Here is a 22099-nt window from a genome sequence, read left to right as displayed (position 1 = left end):
ATACAATGTAAGTAAATTTTATGCAAGTTCAAAATATCTTCTGTGTTCCATGGAACAAAGGAGTCATACGAGTTTGGAAAGACACAAGGGTGAGTAAATGAAGACAGAATTGTCATTTCTGGTTGAACTATCATATATTTTCTTTCTGTGAAAAACAGAATTGTGCTCTTTAAGAACTCGTCAGGCAGGTTTTTCAACAATCCGATCGAAGCAAAGCTGAACTGTTTGGGGAAAAGGACTGATCTCATTCATACTTACCTCACACAGGCTCAAATATGGTTTGTTGACATCCAACATTGGCAGATTTCCCAAAAGTGGCAATGGTTTTGGCCCTGGGGTTTCATTTTCGTCTCCCTGAGACCTGAAGAACAGTAGATAAACAGCTAAGAGCAGAAGTAAGCAGCAGATTAATGTTCCTGTGCTGGAAACCTGAAGAAGTGTCTCCATGAGAGCCATGTTCACAGAACAATACCCAGAAGACCTTGAGGCTTGTGCAGTTCAAATGTAGCATAGGTGAAGTGGGAGTGGCTACATTTGATCTTGGAGGAGGAGTCTGTCAAAAAATGCAGTGTTGTTGTAGATGTACAGTAGATTACAGTTAAAGCAACAGTTCAAAATTATATTTTTAAACATATTTTTGAAGTATACCACTGTAAATTTCAAATCCCAGATTAGATTAGCACAGCTCTTTCATCCAATTATCTATTTTAAAACATTTACTGTATTGTAGTAATTTTATTTTTTCTTAAATTAACAGGTCTGAAAAAATATTGACAAGGCTTTTGTACAGCAAATGCCGAAGATCTGGCAAATAGCAAAGGGTGGGAATTGTTTTTTAAATAGTTTTTTTTTTCCTAGACAAGTGAGAAGATAAGTGAGAAGCAAAATTATATTAAGTAAAAAAATAATATATATATATATAATCAGAAAATATACCTTTAAGTTTATTATCTCATTAACAATATTATTCTTATACACATTAATATAACTTATTATATTACTTACTTATTTGCAAACCAACATTTTGTGCATTTACTCAGATCAAGCAAAATCATGACAGTTCTAACTTAAAATAATGTATCATTTGTTTTGATTGTCAAGTATCAGGAGCGTCTGATCGCACACAGCTTGTGTGGAGACGGATTCAACGTTATTCCGACTACTCCTTTGAGATCCAGCTCATCTCCAGACACTCCAGGTGGAGTTGTGAAGCGGTAACTCTGAAGGAGGGAGGTGAAGAACAGGAAGAGCTCCATCCTGGCCAAACTCTCTCCAAGACAAACCCTGCGTCCTGTGTGAGAGAGAGGGGAGTTGTAAGGTCTGTTGGGCTTGAAATGCTGTCTATTTAGACAGAACACTAGGTTTTGGAACACAACTAATGAGAGCTGCATGTCGCTCTGTAACATAAACAAAATGCCTCAGGTCTAACATAATAATGGAATGTGACAAAAATATTAACAGAGCCGTTTTCGACATATTTAGCATGGGCTAAGATTAAAGCATGGAGAACTGCATGGAATCATGTGGATACCTATTGAAATGACAAAATTTTGCAGAGCCAGAATACACTTTGGCTAGATTTGTAGTCTGGAGAAGTCAGCGCTAGTTGCTGAAAGTCAGAGCCAGTCTGCAGATCTGGTAGTGTATGATGAGCACACTTTTTTTTTTTCTTTAGCTATTTTATCTGATGCTGAAATTTCACCGTACCTGCAGAAAAGGGCATGAAAGCATCTCTCTTCACAAACTGGCCCTTCTCATTAAGGAAGTGTTCTGGGTAAAAGCTGTTTGGTTTTTCCCATTCGCTTGGATCCTTCAAAACAGACGTCAGCAGAGGAACTACAGTGGTGCCCTAGAAAATGAAGAGAAAATATGTTTTTTACATATATTATAATTCACTTGGTAACTTAACGATCCCTTCTTCTCTCTGACCTTCTTGATGAAGTATCCATTGAAGGTAACGTCACAGCTGGTCATATGCGGGAGATTCAAGGGTACTATGTTTGCCAGTCTCTGGGTTTCATGAATCACAGCATCTGTATACGGTAATTTCTTTCTGTCTTCCACCTCTGGCTGACGTCCACCGATCACTCTGTCAATCTCCTCCTGAACTCGATCTGCACACAAATACAACACATATTTGTTCCTTTGGACACAATTGAATTCAGCATTGAGGAAATACTCTTCATATTACTGTGTTTTACCCTGTATATGAGGGTATTTGGCCATAAGCATCAAACCCCAGCGCAGAGTCGTTCCTGTGGTGTCAGTACCAGCGACAAACAGATTTGCCACAGACACCATAAGATTCTCCTCATGGAAATATGAGTCCTTCTTGCCGGATTTCTGTTAAATGCAATCCACAAAATGCATATTTATTCCCTTTACCCCCATAATAAGCTAAAACAGACTTATTCAAAATGACAAGTGCTTGATTGAATAAACTCAACAAAACCCAGAATGAAAGTACAGACCTATTCACATCTTGGGCAAACTGCTAATTTTCACCTACCACCTGAATATTCTGATTATTACAGTAAAGGGGATCACTAAAAACACACCAAGTCATTTTGTTTGCGGATGAGAAATGCGTCGACAAATCCTCTGCGGTCTTGTGGATTCAGAGCCTCCTGAAGTGTCTTGATCAACTTCATCACCTGTTCTCTATTTTGGATCATATTTTTTACAATAATCCTTTTGTCTTTCAGTAATGGACCCAACCACGGAAATATGTTGTAAAGCTAGAAATGGAAAATTGGAGACAAAAAAAAAAAAATGTTATCCAGAGATGCACTTTCAGAGGTTTCTTTGGTAGATTTGGGTTCATTCTACAAAATGGGTGCCTTGTACATAAATAATCGATTTTGTAGTATCTGTGGACAAAATGCAGTTTCTGGTTAACAAGAGGGTGGCGCGTCCACACGCAGCGGCTTCTCTCTGTCCCGTCAGAACAGTGTTTTTTGTCTTGTGAGTCGCAGTGTTGTTGTATGTCTACATCGCGTCTACCTGTCTTTAAGCGTGCATACAGAGTTTCTGCTCGATGTCGGCAGAACCGCATTTTTAGAGTTAAACTCTGCGCACGCAGAAGAGCTGCAGGACCTCGGTCTGCTCCGGAGGCCTACACCATCACCGACCGCCACTAGTGCATCTCGCCCACAGCGGAGGCGCCACAAGAAGCGTGAGAGGAAGCAGAAGAGGGGTAATCGTGGAGGTATCTGGGCTAGGCTAACGGCTAACCCACACAAGCCATCGTACTGGCTAACGTACGCTCTTTGGACAATAAAGTGCCCACATGCTTCAAAGCTACCACCATCATTCCAGTCCCGAAGAAGCTGTCTCCATCCTGCTTCAATGACTACTGTCCTGTTGCACTTACTCCCATCCTCATGAAGTGCTTTGAACGGCTAGTCATGCACCACATCAAGTCTGCCCTCACCCCCTCCCTAGACCCATTCCAGTTTGCATATAGGTCCAACCGCTCGACCGATGATGCCATCACAACTGCCATCCACTCAGCACTCACACATATAGACAAAAAAGGACTCATACGTCAGAATGCTGTTCATAGACTTCAGTTTAGCATTCAACACAATCATACCTCAACAGCTCATTCACAAACTGATCGAGCTGGGACTCAACACTTCACTGTGCAACTGGCTGTTGGACTTTCTGACTGGAAGAACTCAGGCAGTAGGGGTCGGTAGCAACACATCCAGCACCATCACACTGAACACTTGGGCCCCCCAAGGATGTGTGCTGAGCCCTCTCTTCTTCACTCTGCTGACCCACGATTGCACACCGTCACACAACTCCAACCTCTTTATTAAGTTTGCGGATGACACGACCGTGGTGGGTCTCATTAGCAACAGAGATGAGACAAACTATAGGAGTGAGGTGAGCCGCCTGGCCGGGTGGTGCATTGACAACAATCTCTCTCTGGATGTGAAGAAGACGAAAGGAGATTGTTGTTGACTTCAGGAGAGTGCACACTCAGCATGCTTCTCTGACCATCAACGGTGCGACTGTGGAGAAAGTGAGCAGCATCAAGTTCCTGGGTGTGCACATCACAGAGGACCTCTCCTGGACCGACAACACTACAGCACTGGCCAAGAAAACACAGCAGCGTCTCTACTTCCTCCGCAAACTGAGAAGATCTAGAGCCCCAGCCCCCATCATGTGCACCTTCTACAGAGGCACCATCGAGAGCATCCTGACTAGCTGCATCACTGTGTGGTATGGCGCCTGCAACGCGTCCTGCCGGAAGACTCTTCAACGCATAGTGAGAGCAGCTGAGAAGATCATTGGTGTCTCTCTCCCCTCCCTTCAGGACATTTATGGAACCCATCTCACTCGCAAAGCCCTCTGCATTGCAGGTGGTCCCACACACCCGTCACACAGCTTCATTCATCAGGCTGTCACATACCAGGTCCCACATCCCCAGGTCCTTCTACTCCCCCCTTTCCCACTAACATACAATGACATGCACCAGTCACTTTGTGCAGCATTGGTCTGCTCACTACCTCATTCAGCATAGTACTTACATCATTCTACTACCTCTTCAGTCAGTTTAAATAAAAGAACTGCTTTCTGAGCCCTTTGTCACTTTAATCAGACTGAATAAGCTTTTTTTGCACTACAATTTTTTTATCTGCACTGTTTGTTCACCTCACTGGTTTGCACTCTATCTGCCATGTGCTGCTTTATTAACTTTATTTTTATTTTTATTATTTTTTTACATGCCCTTATTTATATAGTTGTATTTTATATTTTAGATTTGATCTGTATCCATCTGTATTTTTAGGCTCTACTGTTATCTGTATGCACCATGGGTCTGAGAGTAACGCAATTTAAATTCTCTGTATGTATGTATGTACTGTACATGTGGAAGAATTGACAATTAAGCAGACTTGACTTGACTTGACATATTGATTATACTCACCAACATAGAAATTGATCCACTAATCCTAACATTCTCATTTGCCCTGTCGACCGTTTCAGTGAATCGAGGGTCTGTGTATTCAAATCTGCTGCCGTAAACAATAGACGAGATGATGTTTGACACAGCATAGTTCACAGGCCGTGTCGTGTCGAAGGGTTTCTCTGTGAAGGGGAAGCAACAAACCATCTCTCAATGGATCTTATAAACTAAGAGCATGATTGCATGTGTGTACTGTACGTGTCTCAGCTTGTACCTTCAAACTTATCAAACTCTCCTTTCAGATACTGAATTTCCTCTATGATTTTCTCTTCACTTCCTCTCTTGCCCATCCCAAGGTCCCGCAGGTTGCTGATAGCGAAGCGTCGCATTTCTTTCCAGTTCTCTCCATTGGAAAATATGATCCCTGATAAACACAAAACCATCTTAGAGTCCCAGCAACACTAGTAGAGAATGATTATGCAGTGAGTACACTAACCTTGAACTTTTAGCACATATACAGTGTTAGATATAATAAAAGCATTGTACGGCAGGTTAATTAATGATTAATCTATTTGCAAATTAATTTATATTACTTTAAATATGTAAAAACTTATTTTCACTAATTATTTATGAGAACCCATCTATACTCCTTGATTAAAGACAGCATTCACTTTCAAGCAAACAGTCCCGTAATAACAGCATTTTTAGGTTTTTCATTGTTACAGTGGCTGGTTGTATTTATCCTTGTAATGAGCTCATATCATGGCAAATTCAATGAAAATCTAATTTCTGTCAGTAGTCATACACATTTGAGTACATTTCCTTAGCCTGGAGATGCCATGAAGTTCTGAAAGCTTGGGCAACATGTTTGTCTTGTGAAATGTCTAGCATTTAAAGTTTGCACGTTTATTTGATGCAGAAAACAAGAAAAGAAGAATCCTACCATGCTCATCATTCATTATCCTGAAACCAGGTACAATATCTCTGTCGCCGAACTCTTCTGCATGATTCACAAGTGCTTCTTTGACGGTTTTGTATCCAACTAAGACCACAGTTCTTCTGGGACCCAAAAACACTTGGAATATATTCCCGTAGGTTTTGGAGAGCTGTAGGATGCAGAGAATGACATTTATATACAAATCTCAAAATGTTAGGTTACTATTACTGGTTGAATGTGTTTAAGTCAAGTTTTCACCTCAAAAAATGTGTCAAAGGGTCTCGTGAGGTCAAGGGTCAGCAGGTTCCCCAACAGCGGCAGTGGTTTGGGTCCCGGTGGCTCTTTCCCTTCTTTCTGAGATTCGGATCCAGAGGAAAGCAAATACAAAACCAGAAGAAACAGCAAAGCTCCCAGTAATGTACCTGTGCTGGAAAACTGCAGCAGTGACTCAACAACAGACATTTTCTCTCTGAGCTTCTGAGCTCCTGCACTCATACATTTATAGCTGTTGTGTAAGGGAGGGACCTTGTGTGATCACAAAAAACAATAACAAAAAAAGAAAAACAAAAGGGGTTGGTGTGATTACATCAGCATGTATGTGACTCCCTTTGGTAAATAATCAATCTTCTACAACCCGTTTAACCAAGACAGGAAGCAAGCAATAAAAGCAGTAAGTCAGGTTTACCACAATCACAGACCTCTATTATTGCACTTAATTAATTATTTTTTAATTATTACATAATTAAAACATGATTTTTGGTTTATATATTGACCAAATGTTGTGATAATGTGTTTATTTGCCAGCAAATAATGAGCAGGTCTGAATTGTGACCCACAGAGCTATCAAAAATCAAACTACTAACCATGATAAGCATGATAAGCAACACCAATCTTGACTCCAATCTAGATATGTTTGACTTTAAATTGCTATTATGAGCCTTTATTACTTTGTTTAGATTTAAAACTTTATAATAACTCAATCAGACACACACACACACACTGTAAAGGAAAAACATTTGCACACATTTAAACATTATTAAAACTGGAGATTTAAGGCTGGAGGGGTGTGGTTCGTGATCTGTTGTCGTTATACAGGAACTGAGCAGAAACCAAACTGAACCTGTTTTGAACAGAATCTGTCACAGCACATGAGAAAGAGAATAAGGACACAGAAGCACCACAAAAAGTATCACAAAAGTGATTCATAAACTGTATGTGTGCAATATGCCAGGCCATTTGAAGCCAAACAATACCTTAAAATAAGTGACAAATAAATAATATAACATTTTACAATGTTTAATGAAACACTTTTTTTTAAATATTTTGATATATATTTACATTTAAATAATATGTTTAGCATTGTATAACTTAATGTCAGTTAACATGATGTGATTTCATTCATTATCTGCGAGACTCACACTGAGCTATTGTTGTGGTGTGATCTATTAATCTTGCCAATGAGACACAAAGGTCATGAGTGTATCTACGGACCTGCTTTCATAGACCTGATTAGGCAATAGAACATTTCGTCAGAGGCTTTAGTATGTAAAACCATGTGTCAAACACTAAGTGGTCCTGTCAATCAAGTCAGCTCTCAAAAATGGGTCACAGATATTTTCTCAAAATATTTGATTTTATAGGTAAAACACGTGAGTTTAAAAAAATATATGAAAATAAAAATAACACCACAATCACAGTGAATGAATTTATGGACAGATGTCAAATAAAGCATATTCAAAGATAAACATGTTCTAATTATCAGCAGAACCGTCTACTATGCTAAATTTTTCGATAAAAGGAAATTGTTAGTCCTAGGCTGCTTACAGACTGTCTTTTATCAAGCGGGAAGGTCGTTATTTGGCTTTATTTAAATAGCCTATAAAACTAGAATAAGTTTTTATTTCTTTAAACAATCAGTAACAACATTCTTCAGTGATTTATAATCTAACGGCTCCGCGCAGCGTCTTTATCTGAACACACGTTTCCCACGACTGTGATCGCACTCGCGCATTTGATAACTGTGCATGTACCGGCAGCGCGCAGCACCTGCGGCCACTAAAATACATTATATTTGTCCCATATTGTCATTAATATACATACTGACTTCAACTTGGACCATTAAATAAATAGACTGCTATTGTTATGCAAGCATGAGGGTTAGATTATTTAGTGTACAGGTCATTTCAAGAGTGATAAACAAAGTGATAGAAAATATTTATTTTCATGGATTTTAAATGTTTACAAATGTGGAAACCACTCATTGCATCACACCATCTCCTGACTGCATTATTATTTGTAAAATAGGGGCTTTATGTAGTGTGTGCTTACATGTGCATAAATATAACAGTTTATATTTCATTAATTTAGGGAAATAAACAAGTGTCTTAGCCCTCAAGGGACTATTTGGCCAACCAGCTTATTCCTGCTTGAAAAGCAAAATGTTACTGATAATGTAAAAAACATCAACTTTGAAGCACATGCTGATTGATGGACTAGCATTACTCAACATTACTTACTACCTTCCAGCAATACTACATTCCATGAAGGTAAAATAGTAAAAAAAAAACATAATAATAGTTAATTTAAATGGAACCGGAATTAGAACTGGAAAATTTCGAACCATACCCAACCTTACTTATGAAGATCCGTATACTGAAATATATATGTTGAATTTTGACATTGCCAACCTTTAAATTAAGTAATTAAGTAATAAACAGTATTGAGCATTGAGTAGCTGAGTATTGTGCATTTTTCCTTACCACTATTTTTGAATAGTTGTTTAATGATTTTAATGGAACCGGAACCATTAGGCGGAACCGGGAAATTTCTAACGTATTTTCTTCATTCAGGAGCGTCTGATCGCACACAGCTTGTGTGGAGATGGATTCAAAGTCAATCCGACTACTCCTTTGAGATCCAGCTCATCTCCAGACACTCCAGGTGGAGTTGTGAAGCGGTAGCTCTGAAGGAGCGAGGTGAAGAACAGGAAGAGCTCCATCCTGGCCAAACTCTCTCCAAGACACATCCTGCGTCCTGAGAAAGAGAGAGAGGCTGTTGAATCGTGTGTTAAAAATGTTGTCTAGAAGGGCAGCACTATAGGTTTCAGAACAGAGCTAATGGGAGCTGGAGGGCTGCTGCTCTATTGGCTGGTCTGCCTCAGCTCATCAGTCGGTGTGTTCGACTTCATGCAGCTCTGCACAGACTGATCAGTGATTGACCTGAAGCAGTGCACGCTGGTTAGAGATTTTATCTGAATTGAGACAGCGTCGATGCTATGTCACTGTGACATGTGCATCAAAGTCTGCTGCTTTTCTGTTGCTTCATGAAAACATCTCTGAAACGTCTGTGTATATGACAAATATTTTGATTAATTCACTTCTAGCGACAACTCTCACCAATCGGTCTGTATGAAGTCGAACACACCTGATGTCAAAAATGACTGAAGTAGCCAATCAAACAGAAGAAGGCAGGTTTGATGAGTGCAAACTCTGGTGCAACTCTTTTAACAGTGAAAGAGAAACATAAGCAACTAAATATATATTTGACAACTTTCATAGTAATGTTAAATGACCGACTGTAATATCCAGTGAGGCAAACTACTAGACCTTTTTGTTTAATTAGGCTGTTTAAGCGATTCATGTATTTCATAAATTAATGTTTTGAGACAAGCATTAAAGGAGCCATTTACGAACTGTTTAGCTTTGATTAAGGATATGATTGAGGCAAATATTAAAAGACACAACCAATCTGGAGAAGTTGGTGCAGGTTGCTGAAAGTCAGAGCCAGAAACTGTGATAAATCATGTTTGAATGGCTGATTTATTTATGTTTTCTTAACAGTTTTTTGGTGCACAGATTTTACATGTATGGAAGGCCGTTACACATAAAAATCATGCTTTGGTTAATCTTAATTATGACATAAAAGTCATTATTAAAATTCAATTATTCAAAAGTTGTGTAGTAGGCTATATTCCAGCATCAAGAGTGAATGTGTGCATATTTTTAAAATATAAATATTACTTGCAAGAATTTCAAATGCTTAATTTTATAATAAATTTCAGTTCTTTAACTGGTTTAACTTTAATTTAATTCCTTTAAATAAAAAAGACCATTACTATCAAAAACTGCTTTGACCTCCCTAATGTGGACATGGTTACGGCCTTGAGCTGAAGTTTCACCGTACCTGCAGAAAAGGGCATGAAAGCATCTCTCTTCACAAACTGGCCCTTCTCATCAAGGAAGTGTTCTGGGTAAAAGCTGTTTGGTTTTTCCCATTCGTTTGGATCCTTCAAAACAGATGTCAGCAGAGGAACTACAGTGGTGCCCTAAAAGATAGAGAGAAAAGACCAAATGTTCAAGATGCACAGGGTATCTTCTCTTGGCTTTATATGTATTTATTCTTCCCTCTGACCTTCTTGATGAAGTATCCATTGAAGGTAACGTCACAGCTGGTCATATGCGGGAGATTCAAGGGTATTATGTTTGCCAGTCTCTGGGTTTCATGAATCACAGCATCTGTATACGGTAATTTCTTTCTGTCTTCCACCACTGGCTGACGTCCACCGATCACTCTGTCAATCTCCTCCTGAACTCGATCTGCCCACAAATACAACACATATTTGTTCCTTTGGACACCATTGAATTCAGCATTGAGGAAATACTCTTTATATTACTGTGTTTTTACCCTGTATATGAGGGTATTTGGCCATAAACATCAAACCCCAGCGTAGAGTCATTCCTGTGGTGTCAGTACCAGCAACAAACAGATCTGTCACAGACATCATAAGATTGTCCTGGTGAAAGTATGAGTCTTTCTTGCCTGATTGCTGTCAAATGCAATCCAGAAAATGCATATTTATTCACCAACTGAATTTCTTATTATTACAGTAAAGGGGATCATCAAAAATGTTGTAGACAAAAAAAATTACATACCTCGTCGCTCTGTTTGCGGATGAGAAAGGATTCGACAAATCCTCTGCTGTCATGTGGATTCAGAGTCTCCAGAAGTCCATTGATCAACTTAGTCATATGTTGTCTACTTTGCACAATATTGTTTACAATAATCCTTTTGTTTTTTATGATTGGACCCAACCAAGGAAATATATTATAAATCTAGAAATGCAATTCAGAGACACAAGAAAGACTGGATGACACATATTCTCTAGAGATGCATTTTTTTCATTTACTACATTCCACAGCATAATCATACTATACATGTTGTACTTTTTTAACACACTACATTTCATAAAAACATATTGTTCTTTTTTATTTAAAACTGAAGAAATCAAGACCCGTTCTGAGAAGCGAGGTCTTCATGGACAAGCTCATTCTTTTCAAAGAACCTGTTGAGTCTGCTCGCAATTTCCAGTTCATTCACTAATCAGACTGATCTACTTGCAGCTGTTCTCGAGTCAATCACCTTTTGATTCAGTGATCCATTCAAAGCGATCCAGTAAGTATTTCACTGAACTGTTTATGTATGAAATTTTGTGAAGAATTTTAGAGAATATTCAAATATCCAAGAATATACACTATTCTGTGTCAGCCATGACACAAGGATACATTTTCCACTTGCTTATGCTTTGATTTGAACGAAAACAGCACATCTGTGCAGCGCAGCTGACACAGAAGAGCGGTACACTGCTTATGTTCAGCAGATATTCTCCAAAATGGTGCTATGGTGATGCGGAGAGACAGAGGAGACAAATTGTTGAATAAGGTCATTATTTTTGTTTTCTTCGCGTACAAAAAGTATTAAAGTCACTTCATAATGTTACAGTTGAATCGCTGATGGCAGATGGATTATTCTGATGATGCCTTTCATACTTTTCTGGATCTTGACACTGTAATTAACTTGGCAGTCAATGGGACATTCACAAGCCTCCCGGTTGTCATCCAAAATATTTTAAATTGTGTTCCGAAGATGAACAAAGCTTTTACTGGTTTGGAACGACATGGGGGTAAGTGATTAATGACAAAATTTTCATTTTGGGGTGGAATATTCCTTTAAGCCTATTATATGGGATCTGTGCCTCACTGACTGTTTGTTCCCTTTCAGTTGGTCACTCTCGACGTCACGTCAGTGACTGACAAATCGGGATCTCGCATCGAAAGACCATTCTACTTTGAGTGTAACTAAACGAGCCAATGCACATTGGCAGGCAATTATTGCATCCAGCTGCTGCTGATCACAGCATGAGCATAAAAAAGCAGCTGGTACAATGCACACCAGCTTTTCACTTCGGAGCCGAGCGACAACATCGTTCTGCTCCATTCAAGACAAGGGAATTGAGTTCCATTGCCTCTGCCCCGATCTAGTGCTCGTCCTGGTGGCTGGACTACTTCAGGCAGTAGCACGGGTGGTTTCAGGGTGACAGTGGTAGCAAGCCCCTCATGGAACCAACCCTCGGGGCCCACCACTCCTCTAGCACCTCCAGACCAGTTGAGCAGCCAGTGGAATGCGCTGGGCCCTCTTCAAAGAACATACCAGCGGTGTCATGTGGGGCCCCTTCCGACGACTGGATGTCGATCACTGCATCGGAGGGAAAGCTCTCTGAGGAAGATTCAGCTGCACTTCCGCCCTCCGTGACGGTGGTAATGCCTGAATCGGATCCAGAGATGACAGCTATGCTTTCCCGGGCTGCCAAGAAGGTAGGGCTCTAGTGGAAACATGGTTGGATGATTGGTTTCTCGGGGTGGTTCGCAATGGTTCTCAGTGCCCCGCCTTGGTGCCTTTCTTCCCAGAGGTGCATGAGGAGCTCACCAGGTCATGGACGGCACCTTTTACTGCCGGAAACCGTGTCTCCCCTCCCGGGTCTGTAGGTACTTGTGCCGTATTGGCCCACTTGGACTCACTCAGAGATGAGGCACCCTGTGGCACCTGCGTCCAGACCTCTGGAAACTTCATGTTTGGTCCCTGGATGGGACGCAGAGGTTCTTGGTGACCTACCCCAAGAGGTAGTTGACACCATCACTTCGGCAAGAGCACCGTCTATGAGACACACTTACGCCTTGAAGTGGAATCTGTTCGTTGAGTGGTATTCTTCTCATCGAGAAGACCTCAGAGTTTAGGGGTTGTGCTTTCCTTTTTGCAGCAAGGGTTGGCACGAAGGCTGTCTCCCTCCACCCTTAAAGTCTATGTCACTGCAATTGCTGTTAACCATGACCCCGTGGAAGGGAAGTCGGTAGGTAAGCATAACCTGGTCATCAGGTTTCTTAGGGGGTCGGTCGAATATATGTGCCTAGAGTTTTGGCCGGCTGACTCCCAGGTAATCCTGAGGCCCCGGCCCAGCTATGTGCCCAACGTTCCCACTACTCCCTTCAGGGATCAGGTGGTGAGCCTGCAAGCACTGCCCCCGGAGGAGGCAGACACAGCCCTAGCTTTGCTCTGTCCCTTCCGAGCTTTGAGATGCTACATAGACCGGACACAAAGCTTTAGGACCTCAGACCAGCTTTTTGTCTGTTACGGAGGCCGGCAGAAGGGGAAGGCCATCCCTAAGCAGAGGATGGCCCACTGGATTGTGGATGCCATTGCCTTGGTTTATCAGGCACAGGGTGTCCCCTGCCCACTCAGGTTGCGAGCTCACTCTAATAGAAGTCCCCAACACATTCACTAGATTCTATAGCTTTTGTGTGGAGCCAGTATCCTCCTGTGTTCTCACCTCAAACGGGTAGTGGCACTGAGAGGCCCTGGTTAGTGTCAGCTTGTTAAAACTGCTCCAGAGTGTCCATACTGTAGATCCTGTCAAGCTCCTCCATCCCATCAGCAACTAGACATGGCAGAATGTCCGGCACCAGGCCTTCACTTGATGAATCCTTGAGAACCAGTAGAAGGCTAGGTTCCATATGTGAGACCTAAGTGGATCCCATATGTGTAAAGTCCATGGTATAGCCTCAAAGCCCGTCTCCCCAGCAGACTTCTGCCATTTTCAAGAGGGTTACAATCACCTCCAATTTTCCATATACACCTAAATGGATGTTCATATGTGTATTTGGTTCCAAAACCTCCTTCGGGAAGGATGGGGCTTCCGCAGCGTCCCTGTTCCAAGTGGAACAGGTAAGTTTTCCTAGTGTTATCCAATCTCACTGAGTGGGTAGTGCTACAACAACAGTGAATGGTGTTCTTGTTGCAAGCCCCGGCCTACACCAAAAAGGGGCGCAGGTGGCTCGCACAGGGCACTAGAAGGAGCAGCATCCATGGCACTTTGGTAGGGAATCCCAAGAATGACCGACTGAAAGGGAACATCTTGGTTACGTATGTAACCCTTGTTCCCTGAGGGAGGTAACGGAGACGTCACATCCAATCGCCACGATTGCTATACCACCGCTGAGCGACCGTGTCACCACTCGGCTCCTCAGCGAAAACCTGGTATGCATTGCACCGGCTGCCTTTTTATGCTCATGCTGTGATCAGCGGCAGCTGGATGCAATAATTGCATGTAAATCTGCATTGGCTCGTTTAGTTACACTCAAAGTAGACTGGTCTCTCGAAGCGAGATCCCAATTTGTCGGTCACCAACGTGAAGTCTCCATTCCCTCCCTCAGGGAACGAGGATTACATACGTAACTGAGACGTTATGGACTAAAAACTTTAAATAATCACAAATTAATGCATGCATCTTCCGAGCAGCTGTAGTTTCAAATTCTATAAAACTAGTATGTTTGCATAGTGTTCATCTTGCCTAGTGTTCTGTTATTTTTATACTATTTGTCACCACATATTTACACACATTTTGTTTTTCCTCATTTTTAAAATAATGTGGTATATTTTGCTATTTATTGCACACTTGAATTATCAGTAACTTTAAATTGATGTAGTTTCAAGAGTTGTAATGGTGTATGACGTTTTGGTAATGAAATAATATTTTTGCTTATCTGTAGATCAGTACATAAAAGTCTGCACTGATCTTATTGACTTATTTTTGTGAGTTTTTTTTTTTAAGGTAATCTGTATTTTTACTCAAGTACTTGATTTGGGTACTTCATCTAACACTACAAAACAGGTCCATATGCAACATTAATAGATTTTGTAATGCCTGTCAGTAGTTGATAAACCAGTGTCAGCATATAAATCATACATACCATCATAGAAGTCGATCCAGCAAAGTGAACATTCTCATTTGCTCTGTTGACCATTTCAGTGAATCGAGGGTCTGTGTATTCAAATCTGCTGCCGTACACGATAGACGAGATGATGTTTGACACAGCGTAGTTCACAGGCTGTGTCGTGTTGAAGGGTTTCCCTGTGAAGAGGAAACAAACCGTCTCTCAATGGATCTTATGAACTAAGAACATGATTGCATGTGTGTACTGTACGTATCTCAGCTTGTACCTTCAAACTTATCTAACTCTGCTTTCAGATACTGAATTTCCTCTATGATTTTCTCTTCACTTCCTCTCTTGCCCATCCCAAGGTCGCGAAGGTTGCTGATAGCGAAGCGTCGCATTTCTTTCCAGTTCTCTCCATTGGAAAAGATGATCCCTGATCAACACAAAACCATCTTAGAGTCCCAGCAACACTAGTAGAGAATGATTATGCAGTGAGTTAGACATACTGGCAAACAAAAATATAAAAGAAAAAAAAAATGTTCTACCTACATATACTCATTGAAGACATGCAGAATTTCAAGCCAACAGTCATATAGTTAAATGCATTTTTGTTTTTTCATTGTTAAATTGGCTGGTTCCTTCCCAATTTTTTATATATCCTTATAACGACCATGTGCCAAATTTATTTCATGCAGTTAAACCCATTTGAGTGTAATGAGGCCATAAAGGTTTAAAAGCTTGAGCAACATCTTTGTTTCATGAAATATCTAGCAGTTTGATATGCTAGGACACAGATGAGGTGAGGCGGATCCAAATGCAAGTAGTTTATTGACAAAACAAGAAAATAAACCAGGGTATATAACAAAGGAACACTGAGCAAGAGCAGGAGCTAGACCAAAAATCCAATACAGGAGCATCAACAGGGAATCAACAAACAAGCGCTGAAACACAGGAGTATATACTGAGCTGAACTAATAAGTAACTATGGAAACTAACAAGCAGATGGGTGTGGTCCAATGAGTGTCCATGGCAACAAACAAGGGAAGAGATTAGCAGGGAAACATGAAGGCAACAATGAAGACACCAGAAACAGACAGAGATCATGACACATTTACATTTTGCACATTCATTTGAGGCAGAAAAATGAAACATCCTACCATGTTTGTCATTCATTATCCTGAAACTAGGTGCAATATCTCTGTCTCCGAACTCTTCTGCATGATTCACAAGAGCTTCTCTGACGGTTTTGTATCCAACTAGGACCACAGTTTTTTTAGGACCCAGAAACACTTGGAATATGTTCCCGTAGGTTTTGGAGAGCTGGAGGACGCAGAGAAAGACATTTACAAACAAATCTCAAAATGTTAGGCTACTATTACTGGTTGAATGTGTTTAAGTCAAGTTCTCACCTCAAAAAATGTGTCAAAGGGTCTCGTGAGGTCAAGGGTCAGCAGGTTCCCCAACAGCGGCAGTGGTTTGGGTCCCGGTGGCTCTTTCCCTTCTTTCTGAGATTCGGATCCAGAGGAAAGCAAATACAAACCCAGAAGCAACAGCAAAGCTCCCAGTAATGTACCTGTGCTGGAAAACTGCAGCAGTGACTCGACAACAGACATTTTCTCTCTGAGGCACTCTCCTCAACTGATGCACTCACACATTTATAGCAGCTGTGTAAGGGAGGGTCCTAAACCTAACATTTTTTTCTAAATCCATGAGAAGAATGGGTTGGTGTGATTAGCAGGTATGTGTCATGCTGTGATGAATCGGCAATATTCTTTAGCATGTTAAAACAGGACAGGAATGTATAACATACAACATAATATAACAGGCCATCAAAGCAAAAGTTTAGCTTCAACAATAATCTTTGCACCAATATCATTCCATGCTTTTTGGATTATATATGCACTAAATATTGTGAAATTGTCTACAGCTGACAATAATCAGCACGTCTGAACTATAACACAGAGATCTGTGACCTTTATTCAACTTAAGTCCTGTGTAACCTCTCGCCTATACCTTATGGTGTGTTCAGATGAGTAACACCGATCTTTAACCAAAAATGTACAAATTGTTATGTTATTTACTTTGGATGCAGTGTAAACATTATAAGAATTAAATCAGACACACACACACAAATCATCAGTGTTTTTGGGTGAGTATTAAAATCAAATGTAAGGATGGCCTTTACCAAAACTGAATTCAAGATTCCTATCCTGTAATAAAAAAAAGAATTCACTAATCTGAAGAGAGGATCTACAGCTGGCCCAATCTCATCACTTCCTCCCCAGGCTGAGTTCCTGACTCCTCACACCCTCTCCTTCCCCTCAGGTCTCAGTCATTCATGCAAATTTCACAAATCTATTGTTTCAAGCTGTTTTATGTGTGGTCAATATAAATACTTCAGATGCGACTGGAAGATGGTTTAACTCTCGCATCAACAGAACAGGCAAGAATAAAGAAAACAAAACCTGTTCTTCTGATGTGGGAGATGCCCCAATAAAGATCTTTGATAACATTTGCTTTCATCCCCAAAACTAGGTGTGTGACCTTTTGACATTAGGCTGATTATCTATCACACGTCACATTCAGTGATAATGTGCTGCATATTCAAATTGTCACCTTGGAATTATAAGGTTCTATCTGCATTCTGAGCCATTTGGGGAAATTGAGCTTCAATGTTTTTGTATTCCATCAATTTTGACAAAAAAATGGCAAATAAAACCTTATAATTCCAGAGTGATGAAATGTTATTATAATTCCAGACTCAATAAATTAGAATGTTGTGGAAAAGTTCATTAATTTCAGTAATTCAACTCAAATTGTGAAACTTGTGTATTAAATAAATTCAATGCACACAAACTGAAGTAGTTTAAGTCTTTGGTTCTTTTAATTGACAATACCCCATAGATTCTCTCTGGGGTTCAGGTCTGGTGAGTTTGCTGGCCAGTCAAGCACACCAACACCATGGTCATTTAACCAACTTTTGATGCTTTTGGCAGTGTGGGCAGGTGCCAAATCCTGCTGGAAAATGAAATCAGCATCTTCAGAAAGCTGGTCAGCAGAAGGAAGCATGAAGTGCTCCAAAATTTCTTGGTAAACGGGTGCAGTGACTTTGATTTTCAAAAAACACAATGGACCAACACCAACAGATGACATTGGATCCCAAATCATCACAGACTGTGGAAACTTAACACTGGACTTAAAGCAACTTGGGCTATGAGCTTCTCCACCCTTCCTCCAGACTCTAGGACCTTGGTTTCCAAATGAAATACAAAACTTGCTCTCATCTGAAAAGAGGACTTTGGACCACTGGGCAACAGTCCAGTTCTTCTTCTCCTTAGCCCAGGTAAGACGCCTCTGATGTTGTCTGTGGTTCAGCAGTGGCTTAACAAGAGGAATACGACAACTGTAGCCATATTCCTTGACACGTCTGTGTGTGGTGGCTCTTGATGCCTTGACCCCAGCCTCAGTCCATTCCTTGTGAAGTTCACTCAAATTCTTTAATCGATTTTGCTTGACAATCTTGACATACCTTTTATGGACCTTGACACTGTTATTTACTTGGCAGTCTATGGGACAGTCTCAAGCCTCCAGGTTTTCATCCAAAATATCTTAAATTGTGTTCCGAAGACGAACGGAGCTTTTACAAGTTTTGAACGACATGGGGGTAAGTGATTAATGACAAAATTTTCATTTTGGGATGGAGTATCCCTTTAAATACCTTTTGTTGCTGCAGTACTGAAAGAAGTGTTGACATTCGCCCTCCTTTTCCCATGGCTGAACCTTCACCTGTCTGAGGATGATTTGCTTTAATTACTAACTGTGTCAAGGGTTGACAGGAACATGGAGGGTGTAAACATCATCTTTTGATTCTTACGCACGAGTGCTAACAGGTCTGAAAACACAAAAGCTCAAGATGAATAATGGCATTAAATAGTGGAATATTATTTGAGTTTTTTTTTTTTTTTTAACTCATGCGCTCTAAAAAAAAAAAAAAAAAAGACTGGGGTGACACCCTTCCCAAATATGCTAATATACTTTTAAGGGACTAATATGTAGCATTTGGGAGTAATTAAGGTACAAAGATTTATCTTTAAGCTTCTGTACTTTAGGGTACCTACTGACCCAGTTACTTTGTACCTTTTTTTTTTCTGAGTCTTATACTGGTAAAACTTTATGAAATGAACTCTAGCCTCCTTTATTTCCCCAGAACAAAGCTAACACCCGTCTTACACCTGCTGATACTGTTAATAAAAGAATGCATAACTGGAGTTTAAAGAAGGAAGCAAAAAGTATAAAGACATTGGATTCAAGTACTAAAATGTGGGTACAATATGAAATATGTGAGAAAAATATCATCAAAGTAATTGAGGAAATATGATGTATATACATAATATAAAAGTATATATAATAAATTTAGTAAATTATTAAAAAGCTCATAATAAGTAGTACATAAATCATATTTTTGTCCTTGAAAATGAACAATAAATAAAAAACAAACAAGCAAAGAGTCAATGGTATTTAAAGGGCCAGTTCACCAAAAATGTAACATTTTGTCATTTTCTCACACTCTCACTCAATTTTCTCTGTTTGACTTTCTTCTGCGTAACACAAATGATATCTTGAAAAATGTTAAGAACAAACAACACTGGAGTTCTTCTGTCCTGTTCTGCAGAAGTCATTTAGTATTTATAAATTTGTAATAACAATAATAGTAAAAATACAATCATTCAAGAACTTTATTACACTTCTGAACTGAAGTTAATTATTAACTGACAACAGCTGGTTTATCTTTATTACATAATGGACTCACGTTTCCGGATTTGGAGCTGGAAAGTAAACTAGACGAGTATTGCTAGATTCAGTTGTTAATTATTGCAGAAATTATTCATCAGTGTGTGAACGGGATCATAGGATAATAAAAAATCTATATGAAAAGAAAGCGACTGCAGAACATAATTCCTTTGCATAAGGCAGATTTAATATAAAAAGAAATGACAATTCTTACATTTCTCACAAGGTTAATTTAGTGATACAGTACACAAGATTACAATGTAAATTCCCTTTTTTTATTATGGTATACATTTGACCATTTTTAATTAACATTGTCATCATTAACATTCCCAAGTTTGCCTTCTCGATTCTCAAAATGCAATATTTTCACTTTCAAACAAGCAGTTCAGACACAACAGCCAGAGCACTGTGCAAATTAGACCAATCAACGACAAACACGTAGAAAAGAAAATTTGTAGTCAGTCACCATCAAGCCCTATCTTATCTACAGTACGTCAGTGTGTTCGAATGAGCCCGTGTTTTCTTCCTTTGCTATGAAAGTACATTCAGTTCACATGAATGTGGACGGAAACGTGGACCTGGTCTGGGAAGGCAAACCATGCTGCTTAACTTTCAATCACTATAATGATGTAGAATCATGTTGAACAAAGACTGGCTGACGTCCTTCAATCTGACTCAAGAGTGACTAAGAGCATTAACGATATAGAAAAGAGCAGGATGACCTGAGAGTCACTGAGCCTCGGCAACATGAAATACAAGTTCATAAAATACATTCAATGCAAAAAAAATGACATAAGAATAATTTTACGGACAATTAATCTTACAATAAACCATCTTGAATTGCAAAATGTCATGTTTCTGTGGGCGCTTTTATGGATCTTTGTGAAGGAGGATGGATTGGTCCACATCAGTAGTGCAAGATGATAAAACAAAACAAAAGCTTGTGGTTGTTGCTCTGTGACAGAATCACACAAGAGGACATTTAGTGTATCTAAAGACACATTCAGTTTGATGCGGATGTAAAAAAAAAATACAATAAAAAAATGAAAAAGAGCACTGTACGTCCTCTAGTGGTCATCTGCGAAATTACACAAAGCTCATGATGCACTTCAAAAAAATCCTCCATTGTCAATCTGGAGGAGGAATGTCTCACTGGTAAAAAAATAAGTAGAAATGGAAATGTGGAGGGAAAAAGTATTAAAATATTGTGGTCTCATTGGGAAAAAAAAGAAAAGAAAAAATTGAGGAATGTTTTTTTTTTTAGCAGCGAAATTTTTTTTTAAGTGACTTTTATTTTGAAATACATAAGCAAAACTCTATTACATGGAACGATTTGCTTTTTTGTAGAAGATAAAACGATATCTAACAAATAGTGGACTATCAATGCTTAGATAAGGGGAATAAATCTATTGTATAAATTCTACAAATGATCTTAAGCTATTCTATTAAATTTACATTCAGTAACATTGCGAATCCCAAAGAAGCAGCTTTTAATAACATGTTTTTGGACATTGCATTTTCTGATATTTCTGGCCTTTTTGCATATTTTATCAGAAAAAGGGGTGAAACGCACATACCTTAAGCGTTGAGACCACATTTAAAAAAAAAAAAAAAAAACAGGTGAGCAGAACCAAACAAAGATGACATTTATAAATAACACCGCAATCGTACACAAGTGCACACAAGACATCCCGTCTGTTGCGCTTACAGATGATGAATAAACGTCCTTTCTTTTCGGTGCAGAGCCCCACCGATTAAAATTCAAAGACTGTTTCTGATGGTGTGACTAACTTCCCATTTGAACTCAAACTGCTCGCAAACACACACACAGACTTGAAACTTGCGTTGGTGGTCCTGTCTCCGTGCGACACAGTGTTTGAGTCTGGAAGTGTTTGTTACGCGTGTATGATCACGTCAGAGATGTGTATGTGAAGAGAGGCACCTGAGCAATGTCCAGTGGTCTGACGGAGAGTCAGTCTGCCCAGGCTGTACCTCCTACTCATCAGGTGAAGCTCCGCCCTTTTAGTGCTTGAGCGTGTCATTTCCTGCAGGCCTCGGCGCAGTGCTGGAACTGGGCGAAGCTGAGGAACACCTGCTCCAGAGAGATCTGGCTGACGCAGTAGTCCTCAATGCTGTACTTCTCTTTGGCTGTTTCTAAAACACCAAACACCTGAGACAAAAAGCCAAGCCTAATCAAGCAATTTAGTTTTGGATTCAAAATGTGCAACACATCAAAATGAGTCAATAATGAGTATGTTTGTGTAAACATTGGTCATGTTCAAAATCGACAACTAATGTACTCCATACCACACAGTGTTTACTGGTTAGTATTTTAAAAAAGCAAAAAGAAATGTTACTGTCATCCAGTTAAAATAACTGTTATGGTGAATTTTCCCCAATTTTTTTTTT

The 22099-nt window shown here is 39.7% G+C and overlaps 4 protein-coding genes across 7 annotated transcripts in view; all 4 read right to left on the bottom strand.

Annotated features, from left to right (window-relative positions):
* Positions 1-767, bottom strand: part of LOC109055236 (cytochrome P450 2K1-like) — a 42264-nt gene extending 41497 nt beyond the window's left edge. For both annotated transcript variants that reach the window (XM_042717598.1, XM_042717597.1), the window contains exon 1: positions 259-767. In XM_042717598.1, the coding sequence (XP_042573532.1) occupies positions 259-456 (198 nt within the window). In that variant the 5' untranslated portion in view covers positions 457-767. The remainder of the gene's footprint in view (positions 1-258) is intronic.
* A 155-nt stretch (positions 768-922) lies between these two features.
* Positions 923-6451, bottom strand: LOC109055234 (cytochrome P450 2K1-like). 3 transcript variants are annotated; one of them, XM_042717568.1, is made up of 9 exons: positions 6111-6450; positions 5859-6021; positions 5190-5339; positions 4961-5097; positions 2559-2738; positions 2202-2343; positions 1930-2114; positions 1708-1849; positions 923-1291 (listed from the first exon to the last, which is right to left on the bottom strand). In XM_042717568.1, the coding sequence occupies exons 1-9, from the start codon at positions 6345-6347 to the stop codon at positions 1104-1106; spliced, it is 1524 nt and encodes a 507-aa protein (XP_042573502.1). In that variant the 5' UTR covers positions 6348-6450; the 3' UTR covers positions 923-1103. The 3 variants fall into 3 exon arrangements, with proteins under 3 accessions (XP_042573502.1, XP_042573496.1, XP_042573508.1); XM_042717562.1 differs by having other exon boundaries at positions 4937-5097; positions 6111-6447; XM_042717574.1 differs by lacking the exon at positions 2559-2738 and having other exon boundaries at positions 4937-5097; positions 6111-6451.
* A 1872-nt stretch (positions 6452-8323) lies between these two features.
* On the bottom strand, positions 8324-16548 carry LOC109093122 (cytochrome P450 2K1-like). Its single transcript, XM_042717585.1, has 9 exons — positions 16309-16548; positions 16057-16219; positions 15183-15332; positions 14933-15093; positions 10784-10963; positions 10536-10677; positions 10263-10447; positions 10035-10176; positions 8324-8885 (listed from the first exon to the last, which is right to left on the bottom strand). The coding sequence occupies exons 1-9, from the start codon at positions 16510-16512 to the stop codon at positions 8698-8700; spliced, it is 1515 nt and encodes a 504-aa protein (XP_042573519.1). The 5' UTR covers positions 16513-16548; the 3' UTR covers positions 8324-8697.
* A 3307-nt stretch (positions 16549-19855) lies between these two features.
* Positions 19856-22099, bottom strand: part of LOC109062935 (phospholipid-transporting ATPase ABCA3-like) — a 43559-nt gene continuing 41315 nt past the window's right edge. Inside the window, exon 29 of the mRNA XM_042717558.1 lies at positions 19856-21860. Within this exon, the coding sequence (XP_042573492.1) occupies positions 21729-21860 (132 nt within the window). The 3' untranslated portion in view covers positions 19856-21728. The remainder of the gene's footprint in view (positions 21861-22099) is intronic.

This window comes from Cyprinus carpio, chromosome A3 (genome assembly GCF_018340385.1).
Source record: "Cyprinus carpio isolate SPL01 chromosome A3, ASM1834038v1, whole genome shotgun sequence".
NCBI classification, from domain to species: Eukaryota; Metazoa; Chordata; class Actinopteri; order Cypriniformes; family Cyprinidae; genus Cyprinus; species Cyprinus carpio.
This window is presented reverse-complemented; position numbering and strand designations above follow the sequence as displayed.